Genomic DNA, 19,744 nt, shown 5'->3' on the forward strand with positions numbered 1-19,744 from the left:
ACGTAACCATTCGTGGAATTATCGGTTGGCAGTTAGGAGGAGCACTCGCGATAAATATCGAGTACTCTCGGCCGTGCCTAGCATCGACGAGAAGAGATTGAAAGTTTCTGAACGACGATTATACGAACGGTGGAACGCCTTCAACAGGCTGTTCTATCGTGAAACTAGAAAAATGTCAATTTTGACTTTTTGGATATTTTTCTAGAATATAATTACAGAAATACACAGAGGGAAAATATTTCAAGGCTTGCGAAAATCTTTTATAAATGTCTTACATTTGCTACGAAGTTGTTGCGCGCGAAGATTCAGGAGAAAGACATGTGTGGAAGTGTCATACGTGAAAAGACTCGTTATTTTAAATTATTCTTTTTCTTTTTCTTTTCTTCAACATCCCATTCGCCGTTATTCTTATCTCGAGTAGAATTTGCTCAGGTAACTTGGGTGGCAACTAAGTGATTGCGGATTTTGTCATTAAGTGGTATAGTTTCTAACCTAAAATAAGCGTAAGCAATGTCAGAGAGCATCAGGAGCGAATCATCGCAGCGATAAACGCGCGTCCTCTTCATCGGTAGATGCGCGGATTCTCATGCGAATTTATATTTCTGAGAATGTGTAGCCGAGAACGTTAGAAGCTTGATTTACTTGTTACGTATTATAGAAAGCGCTATTATTTTCCATATTTTATGCCTTTTTTCATATTACGTGCATCCTGTGCAATTCTGTAGTTTCAAGTTTCCTACAAACGCAGAGATATCGTTGGTTGAACGCTAGGCTATCGGCGATCGCGACCTCGTTGCTTGCTACTTTATTCGTCCTTCGACAACTTTTTGCACGAACGTATCATTTGAAAAGTCGGATTATTATTTCTATGAATCTGCGACCTCATAATTATACAAAAAGACTGGGTTCGTTAATTGTAAAAAGCAGTCGTGAAACGAAGATCACTGCCATCTATCGGCTTGCAAAGCTATTCTACGATCCGCGGCACTGTATAAATCTGTCAAAGGTTAATTACCAAACTTTCAGCCTTCCTGAAATCTCCGGCGCTTATCCCTTTCGCAGCATCGACTCCCACCGCTGTATGGTATTTCCACTGCTACGCGTATAATCGCAGACCTCAACGCCACGATTCGAACAAATCTTCGGCAACGAGAAAGATCACACTCACTGCTGGAACACGGTGCGACCGACCGATCACCGAATCCACCTTACGCAGGATCGTTCGACTTACTACAATTCGATGGGAAGATAACGCAACGATCCAACGACCAGGATGGAAAAAAGGCGTAAGATGTGGCGAATGTGGATGGAAAGCGAGCGAGTACCGTCGGATGCACGGCGCATCGCTAGGAAGAAGGAGAACAGAAACGGAGAGAGGGAAGAATTAATCGAGAGAAGAGAGCGAAAAGGAAGGGAAAGAACGTAAAAGGAGGAAGAGAAAAAAGAGAAAAAGAGATGAATAAATAGAGAGAGGGAGAGACAGAAAGAGAGAGAGAGAGAGATAGAAGGGACACGGCGTCAACGATGCCTCTGTGCCAACACTGGCGACCGACTGCGACTCTCGATCGCGTAATGCACGTAGAGCAAGTGAAACAGAGAAGGTGGGGGGTGGAAGGCGAGAGAAAGAGCAAGAAACGGCTCGTCGAGAATGACGAACAGAAGAGAATGGATTGGAAGTAACCGCGAACGCGAGGAGAACTCTCGCGACGACCGACACGCTTCGTTTCGTGGTCCGACCAACTGATCGCCAACCGACGCCACTTCTATTCGACACAGGGGACCACAGTTAACACCGATAACGAGTTACAGGTAGGCGCGTATTTACTTATGACGCATCGCCGTATCAGCGATCAGCTACTCAGTGACTCTCAACATGACCAACTCGGATAATTTTCAGGCTTTCACTGCACGCCTGAATCGCCTGCATAGCTGTTCGCGTTATTTCATTTACTACAGATACATTTTAAGGTTATTTCGCTCGAATATTGCCAACTGCCATCTTGGCGAAACGTTGGAATTTTTTTCCTTCTGGACACGATTTTTTGCCGCATATCTCGAGCGGAGTTTAAACGAGCCACGTGTTACAGCACTTTTTATAGCGTTGTTCTCCGAGGTTATACTCGCCATATATTTGTTTGTTTATGTATTTAGTTACTCGCCCAACGATGCGAGTCGCGCAGATCTGATATCATCTATACAGTCACGCCACAAATTCATCGAGATAGTTTAAAAAACTGCCGGCGATACTTGTTTGGGTATTAGCTCTATTTTCGCGGGAATCTTCGTGATTTTATGTATTGAAATGTCTCGCAACGAATGCAAAGAGCTTCGCCTCGTCGAGAGATACGTTCGGTCATAATGCGTCGACGTGCAGCCGTACAAGATAATCTGTTGTCAATGGCATTTGTTAAAACGTTTCTACGAGCTGTTGCACCATTTTCACGCGTTAATTGAATAACGAAGGTACGAAGGTACGACAGGTGTTATGAAAATCGTTTGAAAAACGTTTCGTTTAAAACTAAGGCTACGCACTAATGCATTTCGCAGCCACTGTACAGTACGAAGAATACGAAGAAATCTCTTGGCTGTCACGAACGTATCGTACACCTTGTACATGTATTGATGGAGATTTTCGTGTGCAAAGCGAGGATCGAAGATCTCACAGAAATCAGGTCGCAACTCGACCGTTCTCTTAGAAAAAATGTTACACTTTCGTTAATTTTATATGTTGCATATATACAGGGTGTCCCGAACTTAAACGGCCAAACCGTGAAAGTTTATTCTACAGGTAAAAAAAAAAAAAATTGCTATACGAAGTTTGTCGATAGACGCTTTGTTACAGAATTAAAAACAACAAATGTGGCGTGCACGTTGTAATTCTGTGACGTGAATAATCATGAAATGTAAGAATATAAGAAAAGATAATTACTTTTAATTCTTCGTTTCAGAATATCGTCCTTGCGGACGGACACATGCTTCGCATTAACGAACAATGGAATTAATTACGCTACGACGATCCTGAGAATTTTCCTGAATTTCAATAACTTTGTATAGCATTTTTGTTCTTCCTGCCTGTGCATTAATTTCCTCCTCGCTGATCTTCACGAGCTCGAAATATGTTGCCTAGGTCAACACTCTGACCATCTTTTTCCAGGTATTACCAACATCCTTTTCTTCTTTTCTTTCTTTTTGCTCGTAGATCAAAGTCTCGCAGTGTGACCATTTAAGTTCGAAACATCTTGCATGCACAGTCCCGCCCATAAATACCCCTAAATACTATCGAGACGTATTTGTGGATTTCGAACAAACGTTTCTTCACACCGTGTACACGTGTTACGTATTAACGTTAGAACTACCACACCAACCAAATTGACTGGTTTTATAATTTTATTTTAGCATTCCTACTTCATGTTATATTTTTTTCCGCAATGATGTAATGACTTTCGCAACGATAACTAAAAGAATAGTATAATGAATTTTATTTTGTTTTTTTTTTTTTTTTTTTTTGTATTCAAACTGAAAATAATTTATTATCAAGGCTACTTATACCAATACCAGTGAGAATGAGTGGTGCAACAATAACTAAAAGAATAATATAATGAATTTTATTTTTTTGTATTCAAACTGAATATAATTTCTTATCAAGACTACTTATACCAATACCAGTGAAAATGAGTGGTGCAACAATAGCTAAAAGAATAATATAATGAATTTTATTTTGATTTTTATGTATTTTATGTTATTTATGTATTATGTATTTATGTGAATTTCATTTTATGTATTTTATGAAAATAATTTTGTATCAAGGCTACTTATACCAATACCAGTGAAAATGAGTGGTGCAACAATAATTAAAAGAATAATATAATGAATTTTATTTTGTTTTTTTTTTGTATTCAAACTGAAAATAATTTTGTATCAAGGCTACCAATACCAGTGAAAATGAGTGGTGTAACAATAACTAAAAGAATAATATAATGAATTTTATTTTGATTTTTATGTATTTTATATTATTTATGTATTATGTATTTATATGAATTTCATTTTATGAATTTTATGAAAATAATTTTGTACCAAGGCTACTTATACCAATACCAATCAAAATGTAAAATTGTGTTGCAATCTGTTTATCGAACCCCAATTAACCAGTTCCCTCGTTCTCTAGAACTTGCCACACATTTTTCAAATTTTTACCGCGTATGCTTCAATATGACGATACCAGTCGTCAGGAAAATTCCGGATCGATCGCTAGATCGCTAACACTAGAAATACCACACTAATCAAAATGACTGGTTCTACAATTTTATAAATGTGTCAATTCTCGTTTAGGAGTCCCAGATAGATAAATAATAGCAAAAATGTACTACACAACATGTACATCCTTCGGTAAGAAAGTAATAAATCAAATAAATCAATTTTTTAAAGACCAGTCATTTTCACTGGTTTTCATAATTAGAAATAGTTTCGTGTTAGCTAATTGGTAGTTCTAGTGTTAATAGGAATGCAAAATTGCATAAAGCGATATAATTGCACAGGTATAATTGCAGTCTATTTAGGATCATTCTCACATCGTCTCACGACTCTCCTATCTCCACAGACCTGCCAACTATTCTGAGCACTACTGATACGTACTACGAACTACGATAAGCAACACCCTTGATGGTAAGCGAGCAAAGAATAACAAGGCCCTGGTTGCTTTCCCCGAACGTTCTCCTTCGCCGTTACCATCGTCTCGAATTCTCTCTCGATTTAATCAGCTTTCGCGAATAAAAGGAATCGGCTGTGCCGACCTCGACACCGATATACGGCCGTTTGGAATCGTGTCGATCGCGCTGAATCCCTACGATCCGGACGATGTTCTGTCCAAAGCGGTCTACCTCGTTCCGAGCCAATTCCGTTCGCCAACTTTTGTCTCGTCAAAGCGCTCGGCCTGGCCGAATACAATTTGCCGAGAGCGAGCAAGTCGGGGAAACCGTGTCAGGATTTAGCTGCAAGGTAAACGACTGCTTGTGCAACATGTGCGAATATTATCGACACTGACGGCAAGCGTTTTCGAAGAAAGAAACAAAAAAACGCGAAGCTTGCAGCTCTTGGTATTTCGATTTGCAATTATTAAACAGTGGAGTTTTACGTGTCGAATTTTTGAAAAATGTCGAATTTATCGGCGAGGAAGGGTCGGAGGAGAAGCTCGTGTAACTCGAAGGAAGATTCTAACCGAAATTGGACGAGCGCGTGGGCAATGGCGTGGATATCGCGTGTTTTCGAAGAAAGAAACAAAAACACGCAAAGCTTGCAGCTCTTGGTATTTCGATTTGCAATTATTAGACAGTGAACTTTTAAGCGTTTAATGGCAGAAATTGAAAGGTACAAGTATGATCGAGTATGTCACGTAATATGCAAAAATAAAAGAAAACAAAATAAAAGAAGGTATAGTACCTGTTGGAATATTTGCTCGGTGGAACAAATCGCTGTCTAGGTACTACTTTCCTAGTTGTGTTATATGAATTTGCATAAATATCCGCCATCTAGCAACCACAGAGAATAGGACACGTCTCAATGAGTTCGATAGTTTGGGATTTAGAGACATAAAAAATAGTTGAATATTCGATACAACTCAATCGAAATATTCACGTTTCTATTAGGTTAGCAACTAAGTAATTGCGGAGTTTGTCAATACCATCAAATGATACCACATAAAAGATATAACCTAGCAAACACGAAGATGGCGCTCCGCTGGGGGTAGTCATATTTTATTTTATTTTTTTCTCTCCAATAAATAAGATATAATACTTTACCAAATATCCTTCAGGACAAATTGTAAAAAACCAAAATAAACTAAAAAAAAAAAAAAAAAATTAGTTACCAACCCAACATCGTAATAGTAGGAGATCTGGTTACTGTTAACTTTTTACTTCTTGTCGTAAGTGGTTAAATATTATAGTAAATTGAGACTGAAATAATCGATTGAAAAATAATTGCAGAACCTCAACATCGAACAGATGCGATTAAAATCACTTCATTTAGCGTCGGTTTCCTTAGCTTTTTCTTATTCTTTTATTTACACTAATTAATATCGACTATCGTGTTTATCGATATCAACCAACTGTATATAGCTGGCTGAGATAAGATCAGGCGCAAGAATTAGATTAAAGAATTTGATAAGAAATATATTTGATATATTTGCTATAATCGAAAGTATCCAAATACTCATGCACTGTATACTACACGTACGGCAGGATTATTTACTATAAGTCGCATAAGCTTCAACGTGTTCAAATTCCTCACACAGCTAATCAGATTTGTCGTATATTACGAGACGCAGACAGTCTGCGATACCTACGACAACGAAAGAATGAGAAACTGCCTTAAACTGTAGATACATTAAGAGGAAATATGGAAAACGAGAAATTGATTCGACTAATGCTATCCTAAAGCGAGCGTGCAGGTATAATAAGAAGTAATGCAATAAACAGGATAATAAAAAGGGCGAGGCGAAAGACCGAGAATAGCGTAGAAAGCGATCAGGAACGTTGCCGCACCGCTGGTTATTATCGATAAGAAACGGCCAAGTTTTCTTATCTACGTCGAGTTCTTCGAAAAATAATACGCTTTGTGCAAGGCACGCTTCGCGCTATTCTTTGATGGTAGTACTACTTATGTACATATGCACACATGTAAGTGTGCGTGAGTGTGAGCATTTTTCTGGAAGGAATGGAAGCTTCTTATAGAAGCGGCAAACGTTCTCGCTATGTCTCGGTTAACGGTTCGAGGCTTGGTCGTCTAGACGAGCATCGTTTCTTCCACTCTTCGTTAATATTTATAGAGTTGAAACGTGCAATTACGCGAGGAAACGTCGTTGGCTGGATAATACGCGTAGACACGCGCTCTCGTGCACCACGAGGCACGCGTCTCTCGCCTATAATTTCCTTATTCTTCCCGATACCTTTGAATTTCTCTCGAATACTCGCGTTGATATTCGGACACGTGCACCGTCTGGTACAATTAATACTAATAAGCGTGCGATCTCGCGATAACTTGCAGTTTGTCATAAAGAAAATGCTGCGAGTTAGTCTCAGCATGAAGTCGACAATTCTCGAGTCTGGTCCAGCCAAGACCAGTCAAGTGGCAAGTAACGAGCAAACAACGTGGTACCAAACGTTTAAGGCTCGACCACAACTTTTTAGGTTTTTTCTGATTATTGATATCAGACAGAGAGACAAACCTTAACGATCACATTTACTTGCTACGGGACATAAAAGATATAACTTAGAATAAACGAGGCTGGCACCCCGCTGGGGGTAGCCACCCACATGCTATATTTATTTTTATTTTATTTTTTTTTATTTTTATTTTTATTTTTTTTTTCACCAATAAGATATAACACTTTACCAAATGTCCATCAGGACAAATTGTAAAAAACCAAAATAAAAAAAAAAATAAAAAAAAACTTGCGACTTGTTGGCAACTAAGTGATTGCGGATTTTGTCATTAGGTGGTAATGATCCGCAATCAATTAGTTTCCAATCCAATAGAGCCTGTCGTAGGTACCGAGCCAATGCCTTAGCCAGTAAGAGTTTACGTAACTCGCGTTGATTACGTGCACTGCTTAGCTCCTCGTACGAAATTTCACTGCAACGAAACTTTCTTTCCCGATAATGAACATTTCTGGGAAAATAATACAGTAAGGTTAGTCGTTCGACACAGGATAAAACAGCGGTCGGAGAAAAGAGCTCGCCTCGACCGAAATAATTTTCTCCCCTAACGAAAGTCGAAGGGCGCACGTCTGCACCAAAATAGGCGGATACGTGAGCCTCTGCTTTACGTTCTCGAATTCATTGATAGAAGCAAGACGGCTGTACCACGTACAGGAAGAGCGCTGTAAGAAGAACGAGACAGAGAAATAGAGGGAGGGAGCTGTGATTCAAGTGTCGGAGGCTTAAATCCGCCGTAGTCGTCGTGATCGTTCTCGTTTCGTACCGGGGGAATACCGTGTCTTCGACCGTTGTGTTTATACCTACTCGTAGCTTCTGCTTTCTCTGTTGTGCCAGAGGAACGTCTCGGTTCTTTGAAATCAAGAGGATAGGAATGGCTGACTGCAGGGAGCTGCGAAGAAAAGCAAAGTATGCGGAGGAGCAGATGGTCGTTGAAGATGTGGGATTAGGACGAATCTTGTGAAACCACACCGCCATCCCCGCGTACGCGTTCAACCATTCTTAGTTACAGGTATTCGGCGAAAACTTTCCGAATTGCCTTCTCACCATTTTTTGTTCGAAGATTTACCGTTGGTTTCATAGAATTCAAACGTAGCATTCGAATTCATTTTTTTTTTTTTTTTTTTTTTTTTACAATTTGTCCTGAAGGACATTTGGTAAAGTGTTATATCTTGTTGGTAAAAAAAAAAATAAAATAAAAATAAATATAGCATGTGGGTGGCTACCTCCAATGGGGTGTCATCTTCGTGTTTGTTAGGTTATATCTTTTATGAAAGAGTTAGTTGCGGTAGTATCGTCGGACGCTGATTATTTCCGTAAATCTAGCTTTTCCTTTGGAAATCTGGAAATCAACGCAATAATATGCACAAACGAATAAGACGCGAGCGAAAAACTGATGCAGCAACCGCTTCGACGAAAGTTGCAATGGAGGTTGCCGTGGGTCAGCGAGATTGCTGCACTCGTGCGGTGTGCATCGAGAAACGAAAAATCATTGCATATATATACCGCGCATATCTATGTAGCTATATACACACGTAGGCGCGTACGTGAAACTGGACGCTGACAGATGGAAACTGGTTTCTAGAGAACGGCCGTACTCGAGTTGCTTGCGAGAATGAGACGAAACAGGAGGAGTAGGAGGCAAAGAGAGAAACAGAAATAGATGGAAGAGAGAAAGAGCGGAGAAATGGTGGTCGTAGTACAGCGTCCATCGTGTTCCGAGTACAGAGGTATCGGACCAGGAAACAAAGGAACGACCCAAAGAGCAACGCTGAACAACAGATATAGGGGCACACGAGTTAAGCATTCACGAAGTTCAACGAAACGCGTTCGACGAACACATACATACGTGTTATAGATGTAGAGGAGAACTCGGGTTTCTCAGTTCGCGAGATTTCTATCTTTCCGATCGAATCGAGCTAAGCGTGAATTATTTGAGACAGAGGAGATAGAAGAGGAAGAGACGATTTAAGATAAAGCGTGCATGCGTGATCACACCTAACTTTACGCAGCCATTGTGCCCCCTTCTCTCGAAGGAGCAACGAGATTCGTCGTGAATACGAACAACCTGCCGTATACCTCCGACACATTCTTTCACCTTTCACCTGCGCGAGTATACTTAGTGAATCAGAAAAGTAAGCTTTTTAAAATAGACTTCCTATCAACGAAGATATCAAAGTTATCGATAACAATCGCTCGTGTCGTTTGAATATTCCAAGTTACGCGCCAACGTGGATCGAATTAAAGTAAAAGCAATATATACAAAGTCGAATGTAAAAGAAATAATCTACAAAAAATAAAAAAATTAAAAAAGAAATAATAATAAATCTACATATATATATGTATAGTAGGAGATATTTTCCTCTGTTCTATCAATGTAGATCGTTTACTCACCATGATGAAGGAAAATGATACACTGGTGCGAGAGCAGCAAACTTCGACGAACATCCAAGGATACGCGAGATGAAAAAAAAAAACACGCGACACTGACAATTAGCTGATTGAAAAAGGTTCTGATGAATAACTGGCACCGTTATCGAGAGAAAAATACGACGATTCGACGTGAACTATGATAGGGAAAAGAAAAGAACGTGGGAGATAAAAAAATCACAAGAGTGCACCGGTAAAGGCACGCCGGGCCCGGAGCGGACGAACGTCAGGCCGACGGCGATGCAACAAGTGACAGACAAGAGCCTCGACTCTTTTAGTTCGCGTTGCAGCTACTTTACCGGATGGCGCTACTGCTCGGCCCAAGCCGAATACGAAATTCAATGGCACTCGCTTTTTGCCGCCATTTCATTCGTCCTTCCGAAATTCTTTTCGACGAGATTGGAAAGTATTCCAACACTTGTATATACATCTTTATGAATACATTATAAGCGTTGTACGAAACACTTTGAAATTTCATTGATACGGTTACGCACGAAATTCGATTACGAAGTAGAAGTTCATAGATCACCTATTTTGAAAATGACATATGCAAATACATTGCAAAATTTTTTTGCAAGAATATATCGTTAATATTTATATAATTTATAAGTTCAATCTCGAAATATTCGTTTGTTTTGATCGATCGAAGTCTCGTTAATCATCGATGGAGTTGATGTACGATCGTTCATTTAGAAAGTGGTGTAATTGGGAACAGGTGGTTACCTGTAATTCGCAGAAGTACTCCATGTACAATTTTGTTGTAAAACGGAGGAGATCAAATTTGGAACTTCAGATTTATCATCGATCGATCCGGGGAAATTGCAAAAATTTAAGAACATCGCGTTAACACCTTCACATGGTAATAACGTTAAACCGATTACACGCGGGAAATATAAGGATACGATACATTTATTGCCTTACGTAACATTGAAATAAAAAATAGAATGTACTTAACATTAACCTTACAAGCATTCTGTTACGGTAAATAAGTAAATGTTGAAACGAAGCAACGGCATTTTGTTCTTTCTGCTCTTATTTATAAGCGAAAGTGGATTAAAGCATAAAACGTAAATTTCAGCAATCAAGATTTTATGAATTGTACGATACAGTCATTTTGAAGATGGCGTAAATTCATTCATGACCATGAAAAAAGATATAGTTAATTCTTAATAAATCTATTCGAAGCTATGATGAATTTATTTGGATTTGACAATCGACGGAGATGCAAATATCTCGATATCTCGAATCAAAGGAAACTGAATTTAGAGGTTACAAAATATTTATTCGATGGGGCTATTTAACACTTATCACATTTAAATAATACATCAATTGGTTTTTCATACTGTGTAATATGTACAAAACGATATAATATTTGGCAAGAATTAAACGTCATGGTACAAAATATCTCAATATATCCTTGTTTTCGGGGCAAATGTGTGAAAATGTATAAAATCCGCGTGGCAGTGATCGTGCAGAAAACAACGAAGTGAAGTAATCGAGCGCACAATCGATTCCGTTCGATCATTTGATCGATCTTAAAAAGATGGTAAATCCTTGAATCGCAAAATCCTTTCGAACGCTGCTAAACATCGCCGAGAGGTGACAGCACGAGTTTTACCAACGATACGAGTCGGTCGGTTCAACATACAGCCGACCGATTTCTAGGAAAGGACGTGGAACGCTTTTTCGTATCGCTTCGATTTTGTTTACGGAACGTTGAACGAATAAAATTCGGGTGAACCAAAATATTGGAAAAATATTAAATTAAAGAAAAACGCGACAGAATTCTGCGAAACGATGAGAAGCCTCTACACAAAAATTCGTGTAGCCGCGAAAGCGAAAAAATATACTGACACGTAATAGCACGATAGTCGCTCCGCCGCGATACGTCGTGAAAGTGTTAAAAAATTAAGAATCTGACTTGGTAAAGAACGTGAATCGTTTCACCTTGGTATGCTAATTGTACGGATTAAGAGAATTACGGTAGCTCGATGTACATACTCGTATACATAGTATCGAATGCCAACTGAAATGTGGAACGCGCAATTGTACTTGCCGCAATACACCTCTTGACATTTACACACGGAAGATCCTGAATATCTTTCCAACCGCGACGACGCCGAGAGGAGTTCGAACAGCGACCTGTCTGGAATTGATTTTATCGGTAAACAAAGCGATTCACGAGCCGAATCGAAGGAAGACTGACACGATGCTACCTTTCGTAGATGCCGATTGTTCCTTCTAGAATTGTTAGGTTATGGATACAGTGATTCGCGAAAATACTCGACATTTTTATGAGCATATTATTTGCGTTATAGGAAACATTTTGAAATTTCGTTGGCATTGTAACAGGATAGAACCATAGCGACTATAATATGTAGAAATAACTATAATATATAGTATTAACGTATATCGCATGGACAGGATGGTTAAGAGGTTAGTAAATTTCCAGAGTTACATGCAAAATCGAAAGAAAGTCTAAAAGTCAAAGGAAAAAATCGTTTTGCAATAACCAAGCAAACTAAACAGCGTCGAGCTTCCTGCCGTTAATAACTTCTCTGTCAGATAACTTTATCCTCTACGGACGACACGGTGGAATTTCAAGGATAATCGCCGTGTCTAGCCAACAAGACCATGGAGGCTTTCTTTAGCCTCTTGGAAATTTACGACCTCTCACCATATTCTCGAATGAATTTCCGTCGATTGCACACAAAGGATTATGTGGAATCAAGTTAAAAATAGCACGCTGTCTTTCCAATCTTTCACCTTTGTTACCCAACGTTTCTCTCAATTTCATTCAGAACGATATGTACTTGAAACGCGTTACGACAATGAAAGAACGTATTCGATGGAGGCAACCGCCATGACAGACCATTGCAAGTAATAATAGATAGTAAAAGTTTCTTCGACGAGCAATAACAAGCTGATAATCGTAAAAGGGAAACAAAGTCAGGACTCAGGGGACGATAGCAGGATATCTGGCATTCTTGCCTACGGACAGGTACGAGGTCCGTGTCGTTCACTTTCACTGCTTACGCTCGATCTAACTATAAAACACGTCCTAAGCGGATCGATTCGTTCGTTTCGGGGAACGATCGATTCGATCGCCGCTCAATCGTTCGCTCAGTCGGCTTCGTGTTACCAAACTGTGATTCACTAGCCCTGCAAAAGTAATTTTCCAGCGAGACGTTACTCGATCAACGTCCCTGAAAGTTCGATTCTTCTACGAGACTCTGCTCGCGTAAAGTATCGAATTTTTGAAAAATGTCGAATTTATCGGCGAGGAAGGGTGGGAGGAGAAGCTCGCGTAACTGGAGGAAAGATTCTAACGGAAATTGGACGAGCGCGTGGGCAATGGCGTGGATATCGCGTGTTTCGCTGGCTCAGGATATACCAAAGTCGCATGCACGATAGGTGGATGTGGATGGGTTCGGCCACGGGTGGTTGGTGCCAGAGTGAGAGTGAGAGAGTCATATATATATAGAGAGAAGGGGAAACTAGACTCGGCACTCCAAAGTATACAGCCTCCGCGATTGCAGTGGTGTGCTTTCGGTTCCCTCTACACGATATTCATTCTTCGCGGCTTCGCGCCCGTGGTAACAGTCCGATCCACGTTTCCACGTTGCACGCGTTGCAGCAGGGCAGCTTCCGGAACCAGCTTTTCGTTCGTTCATCATCATTTCGTCCACCTACCAACCACTACCATGAAGCTCGCGATTTTCGCGTAAGTATTCCATTCGCGATCCAATATAACACGAATAGCTCACTCTTGCCTTTTACTTTGCTTGCGCGAATCTTTGCACTTTCCCCGTGACCAGTGCTACGATTGCACGCAGAATAATACGAGTATTTTCTCAAATTTCCTGTTCTCTGGAGCAGTGATTTTTCAAAATTTTCATTTTTTCTTTCGGTCATCGTCTCACGTTCCTTTTCCCGAGTAGTAGCTTGGCTTGAAATTTGCGCAAGACGTTGCAAATGTTTGGATACAGCGACATTTACGGATTACGGGTATTTACGATAGACAGTGATTGAATCGGTGATCCTTTCGACTTGCAGTTTGAATCAAGGCCTTCGAAAGGTGTAGTTAAACGAGCTACACGTTTCAAGCCCTCTGGTATTCGGTATCTGTCGCAAGTGATCATTGAAATCAGGCTCGAGCGAATTTCCATCGCCACGCGAGTGCAAGCAAAGCGAGCGACTAATAAATAAAAGAATAGAGAAATGCGTTATGCAAACGCTGATAGACCGTTCGATCCTGTTCTCAACCAGGAAATCAATTAGAAAACACAGTCATCTAACACGTAGTAATAATAATAATAATCGATCAAGGAATCAGGATTGCAAACATCGTGCAACGTGTCTCGCACAGTTATTCTCGATTCCCAGTTACCATTGCTTTCCCTTGACATTATCTACGCTCATCGTCTATCGCTACATTGGCAAGACCAGTTAGAAGACGAGTCACCTTACGCAACTGTTTTTGAAAGCCATCGAAATTTTGATTGCGTGTAATTTTTCGCCGTACGTGACGAAAGAACGTGCACTAACACTGTTCTTTCATATTTTTCTCCAAGTAACCACGAAAACGAACAACCGTAACGTTATGTCACAACCGCGATCACGGTTGCTGGAGCGAGCAATAGAGTTGCGTCAGGATAAGGCCGGACACGAGAAAGCACGAAACACCTAACGCTTTGACCGTGGAATCACGTTTTACTCGGTTGATCCGAGAAAAGTTGAAATTTCTCGGCTGCTTTGAAATCGTGTTACGATTGTTTTATATTCTTCAGCCAACTTGGCCTAAGTTTTCCAAGAAGCTTTACGGAGGCGTATTTTCTTCTCTTTCATAAGGAATCACCTCGTGCCCGATTCCTACGTGCTACTCGTTATTCCGTCGGACCCTGTATACATATGTATGTAGAGGCGATCGAGTTTCACCGATTTTTCGGTGAATGTTATTTTACAGCCAAAGGCGGGCCACGGGTTTCGGCTAGTTCCCCTGACATTTGTCAGCCGTCTCACGTACTCGCGTGATTCGTACTCGAAACGGGGCGACAAATGCTGGGAGTAGCGCGAGTTGCACGAGCCAAGCCAGAGAAAGTGAGTTTCGTACGTGAATGTCACAGGTCACGATCCAGCTGGTGTATACGCGGATCTACAACGACAAGCGTGCGAGTATCAGCACGCCGGTTTTGTCCACCTATCGTACGTTACGATCCCCATGCACACACCAGATTCCCCTCCTTCGGGAGGACGAGCAACGTCCTCGGATTCTATTTTCGATCCTTGGCGAAAGTTGTACGACCGACGAGTCCGATATCCTGCGAGGGACGCGTTAACGCGTCGCAGAACCAACCTGATTTCTTTCGGGAATAAAACTTTTATTAAAACACGCTTTTCTTTCTTCTTCGATCGAACCATCCTGTTACATCGGTCTCGTACGAAACGTTAGAATGTTTATATATTAGATACGAATTTCTACGAATGTTCCCGGAATTTGCTGAAATATTCGACTAATAAAAGGTTGCATAAATATCTATACTTTGGTAAGAAGAAATCTGCACGAGTCACGATGGTCGAAAAGATAGAGAGCGTCACCGACTAGGAAGTGGACGAGACCAGCTGCGATCGATTATTCAGTTCGTTGGCGTTCGTCAGGAACGAAAGCGTTTCCTAGCCCTGAGCTATCCTCCGTGTGCACGATCATCGCGCTTCCTTTCACTATCGCTCCAACATCTTCGCTTTTTAACTTGCCAAGATTCTGCACTTGCAGTGCACAGTTATCGTGGTAACTAGGCCGAGCTGCCGTTAAAATATAATCGTTTGCTCGGAAAATTCTTAACTCTGCCTAATCAATTCGCCTGGAAAATATCTCTGAACACGTATCGACTCGTTGAACCGGCCATTCTATGCAATGGACCAATGCCACTCGACGATCGTATCCGTACAACACGTGACAACACTGAACAAACGAATTTCCGCTGATACGAGAGAATTAAAAGCATTGGCAACGTTGGAAAATCGTTTGGATCGACGTTAACACTTTACCGATCGGTAGCGCACGTCCGAAGGGCACAGATTCTTCCTGGCGTTGCCTTTGTTTCGGTTTAGACTCTCCAATACCATTCTTTTCGTTCATTTGATATAAAACTGTGGCAGTTTACGAAGCAACGCAGTTGAGAAAGGTACCTTAGTACTAAATAACAAATTACTGCTCAAATAACGAGGAAGATTGTCGGCGACAGAAAGCAGATTAATAGGTTATGGGTCGGTAAGTGTCGACGACAAAAGGTTGATTAATAAACTATCGGTCGGTAAATGTCGGCGACAAAAATCCGATTAATCGACTATCGATCGGTAAAATGTTAACGACCATCTGTAAAAAATCTATCATTATCGTTTCAGTTATGCTGTTCGCTGTACAGTAACAGAATTTTCATCACTGACGAGTTCATTTTGCACTGGCAGGCAGGTTCCACTAACAACTGTTGTATTTACAACGCGTTTGCTTTGTAGATTGGTGGTGGTCAGCTGTCTGATAGCCGTGGTCAGATCGGCGGAAGAGGAATACGATTACGAGGAAGAGCCGGCAGCTCCGGTGACCCCTGCACCGGCTAGATCGAATTCCGGCCGACTGGGTGGACTATTGTCTTCGCGAGGACGAGTAAACGTTGGAAGGAAATCGTCAGCGCCGGTGAGTCACGATTCGTTTCGAACGAACCATCGAACCGAACCGAGAAACGTGCTATGTCTCTCTCGTTCCAGGCGCAATCGACCACCGCCAAAGCGGTCGAGCAGCCGGTGGAAGCGGAGGAAGAGGGCGACGAGGAATTCGACGATAATCAAGATCAGCAGGAAGAAATTCCCACCACGACCACCGAATCCTCGAAGAAAGTTCGCGGCGGTGTCAGACCTTTCAGGTAATCGCAACTTCCATTGTCTAGAATTTCGAGCGTCTTATGGTGGAATAGCGCGATCAGTAATTAGAATTCGCGGATGGTTTCTGGCGAGATAGAAATTTTGAAATTTTCCGTCGACTCGGACGACGAATATACTGTTCGAATAACATAACGAAGATCGCTTTGGTTTCAAGGTCGAACCAGGATCTCTTAGCCGCGTTAAAGAGAAGAAGAGCTCAAGTAGGACCCTCGCATCGAGAAACGTCTGGTACGCAAGCCGCCTCGGAATCCACAACACCAAAATCCAAGTAACTATGACTATTTTTAATAGTCTTTCTATTGTAGCACACTTCAATGGGGGGAAAAAGGCAATGATATTTAAGACAGCAGTCGCGCCATCTTTAATGTTTGAGGTTATTAAGCTTTTTCGAAATGAAAAAATGAACAAAGTTATAGAAATTTAAAATATCAAATTTTGCTTATGGTTATTTGGTACGAGACGAGGAGCAGGATGATGATTGTTCCGTGGGTTACGATTTCCAGAGCGACCACGCACAGCCGCAGCAAAAGCACCGCGAGCGGTGCGAACGAAGCGAAGTCATCGGGACGCGGCAGGTTCGGAGGATCCAGGGGAAGCAAACCTTTGCAAGAAGAGGTGGAGGAAACCCAACGAGAGGAGGTGCAAGTGAAACCGAAACCTTATCGCAGAGGATAAATGGATAGTAAAAAGGGGTGCGAGTTTCCAGCTTTGTTTGACTTGAACGCGGAACGAAACAATTAAAAGGATTGCAGCGACCAACGTCGATCTGTTCGAAGCGGCACGAACTTCTCCCTTCTTTCGGACGAACACGCGTAACTTGCAACGAAAGTCTCTCTTTTCTAATCCGCGTTTGAAAAATTAGAACGCGACAAATGAACGCGTGGCAAAAGAAAAGCGCCAGATACTCGTGTAACGTATTTGCGTACTAAAAGTACATTTCGAAAACTATGACATGTATATAGAAGAAGGCTGCCATTCACCGAATACTCAAGGTACTTACTGTATAGATGTAAATTAATAACAATAAAATTTCTAGAAACAAACACTTGGAAAATACGTACATAATTTATTAATTAACGCGATGGATTTCGAATTGGAATTTTCGAGATCTGCTGAGCGTTACAATGTGACTAACCTTGACGAGTCTAGGAATCGACAACTAACGCCACGATCTTTATCTCGTAAGTTACTTTCCTTCGGGCGTATTTACATAGCCGCGAGAATGGTGTGCGATGTAAGCAGGAGAAATTCCAACCACCGACTTTGGAATGTCGAGGGCGTGCTCCATCTGCACTCTCGCATTCTCATCTTTTATACATCTCGCGCGTGCACCACTCCCAAACTTTGAAATCTTGCCGCTAGCAACCGCCAGCCTTACGACTATCATGTTTGTAGAACACACTTGGCATCGACAATTCGTCCTCGTCGCATCATTTTGCCGCTTCTACTTCTATCGGTCTTCCCCTTTAATACGTTCGTTAATTTAGCCATGTTCACGCAGGCGCTATGACCTGAAAGAATGATGACCTTTCGGAGCGTAAAGATAAGAATCTTGAAAGCAAATGGGATATATCGTCGAAAAATACAAAGGAGCTAGAAAATCCAACGTATTGGTAGAAAGACGACTAGAACATGAGAGATGGAAAGGAAGTGGATGGAATGGGAGAAGAAGAAGACGAAAAGGAGGAAGAGAGGAGAGGGCGAAAGGCGAACTCGACCAGCCTCTGTTGTGTATACGCGAGAGGTAGGAAAGTGAGAGGTAGTATCTCGTCGGCCTTGAAGCCTTTGCGAGAAGCATTTCACTCGCAAAGACCATCCGAGTCGCGTCACCGGTCTGATAACACGGGAGGACGTTGAGATGCGAACTCGAGAAATCGAGAAATCGAGAAATGTCGCCGGGAGAAGTTGCTTTTCTTAAAACGTACCTCATACACTTGGCAATTATTTCAATAAAATATCTGAAAAATGATTGTTTCAATGACATATCGTTTTATCAGTGACAGACTTCCTTATGGTGTCTTACGTACACAATTAGAGACTCGAACGCGTATTATTATTCGAAAATAATCGACAATATTGTTCCGTTGTCTTCTAATTTACAATTTAACATGCCGTAAAAAAATAAGAAACGTTTTCGGCCTCTGGAATACCCTAGCGAAATATTTAGAAAGTTTGCTTATATAGTGTTTATGTTCGAATAGCTACGAGTGTTCTAATTTTAGTTGCTACTGTCGCTTACGTACACTGTTACGTTATCAAGCTAAAAATTTGTTTGCCGTTGATGAACGCTATTTAGAGAAATAAAAAATTAAACGTATCTTCGAGTCGATGGCATTTAATTAAGAATTGCGAATGATAGATGTCCTATTCACCGGTAATCCTTGACTGGGACTACATTCTGTTAAGAATTTCCCGTTTCACTCGACCTCTACCACGGTACATGTCCGATATAGACAAACCACGACCGTTTCCATTGTTACATTAACCTCTGGAAACCTATCGCTATAATACAGTAAAGTCCTCGACGTGTGAAAACTGTTGTTCAGTTAATTGAATTTCTCCTATAAAACAATCAGTTTTCTAATTACAAAGTTTTTTTTTATTTTATTTTGGTTTTTTACAATTTGTCCTTATGGACATTTGGTAAAGTGTTATATATTATTGGTGAAAAACAAATAAAATAAAAATAAATATAGCATGTGGGTGGCTACCCCAGCGGGGTGCCAGCTTCGTTTTTTCTAAGTTATATCTTTTACGTTAATTACAAAGTGTGGAATTTATTCAGAGTGTCAAAACATTCAACCGGCAGTGCAGAAAATTGCCAATTTATTTTAATATTTAAAAGCTTTGTACCCTGGCGAAACTACGCTAGGAGGAGAGTATCGTGTTTGGCCTCCGTGTATGTTTATCGTTTGGCCCTGCAACTTCAAAACGGCTTCAACTTTGTAGGTCTCGATTGATTCCTGTTGTAAGTTATGTAACGTATGCGACGAATTCAGAAATTCGTTTACACAGCGCGTCTATTTATAGGTTTCGCAATAATTATAAAAATCGCCACAACGACGGTCAATCTTTTTAGTTTCACGTATGGTTCGTTTTAACGTTTACTTTTTCAATTGCTAGTTTCAACTATCACGTACTGTGGGAGATATTCGGCAGGCGCG

At 41.0% G+C, this 19,744-nt stretch overlaps 2 protein-coding genes and 1 long non-coding RNA gene across 10 annotated transcripts in view; 2 read left to right on the forward strand and 1 right to left on the reverse strand.

The window, feature by feature from the left end:
* Positions 1-9,610, forward strand: part of LOC132914607 (uncharacterized) — a 157,993-nt gene extending 148,383 nt beyond the window's left edge. Inside the window, exons 2-3 of one of the 2 annotated variants that reach the window (XR_009659626.1) lie at positions 1,599-1,809; positions 8,797-9,610. This is a non-coding gene — a long non-coding RNA (uncharacterized LOC132914607). Of the gene's footprint in view, positions 1-1,598; positions 3,477-8,796 lie in introns of those variants that run through there. The other variant, XR_009659625.1, reaches the window with a different exon arrangement.
* Positions 1-9,701, reverse strand: part of LOC132914594 (uncharacterized) — a 172,084-nt gene extending 162,383 nt beyond the window's left edge. For 6 of the 7 annotated variants that reach the window (XM_060973814.1, XM_060973813.1, XM_060973812.1 and 3 more), the window contains exon 1: positions 1,016-1,610. The gene's annotated coding sequence lies outside the window, so the exon portion shown is untranslated. Of the gene's footprint in view, positions 1-1,015; positions 1,611-9,605 lie in introns of those variants that run through there. The other variant, XM_060973816.1, reaches the window with a different exon arrangement.
* A 3,412-nt stretch (positions 9,702-13,113) lies between these two features.
* LOC132914604 (uncharacterized) lies at positions 13,114-17,623 on the forward strand. Its single transcript, XM_060973837.1, has 5 exons — positions 13,114-13,365; positions 16,158-16,335; positions 16,407-16,561; positions 16,735-16,848; positions 17,084-17,623. The coding sequence occupies exons 1-5, from the start codon at positions 13,346-13,348 to the stop codon at positions 17,253-17,255; spliced, it is 639 nt and encodes a 212-aa protein (XP_060829820.1). The 5' UTR covers positions 13,114-13,345; the 3' UTR covers positions 17,256-17,623.
* The last annotated feature ends 2,121 nt before the right edge of the window (positions 17,624-19,744 follow it).

Source organism: Bombus pascuorum, chromosome 15 (assembly GCF_905332965.1).
Source record: "Bombus pascuorum chromosome 15, iyBomPasc1.1, whole genome shotgun sequence".
NCBI lineage: Eukaryota > Metazoa > Arthropoda > Insecta > Hymenoptera > Apidae > Bombus > Bombus pascuorum.

Coding starts and splice junctions, on each gene's coding strand:
- LOC132914604 (XM_060973837.1), top strand. CDS start 13,346: ATGAAGCTCGCGATTTTCGC. Junction 13,366..16,157: donor ATGAAGCTCGCGATTTTCGC/GTAAGTATTCCA, acceptor TTTGCTTTGTAG/ATTGGTGGTGGTCAGCTGTC. Junction 16,336..16,406: donor GAAGGAAATCGTCAGCGCCG/GTGAGTCACGAT, acceptor CTCTCGTTCCAG/GCGCAATCGACCACCGCCAA.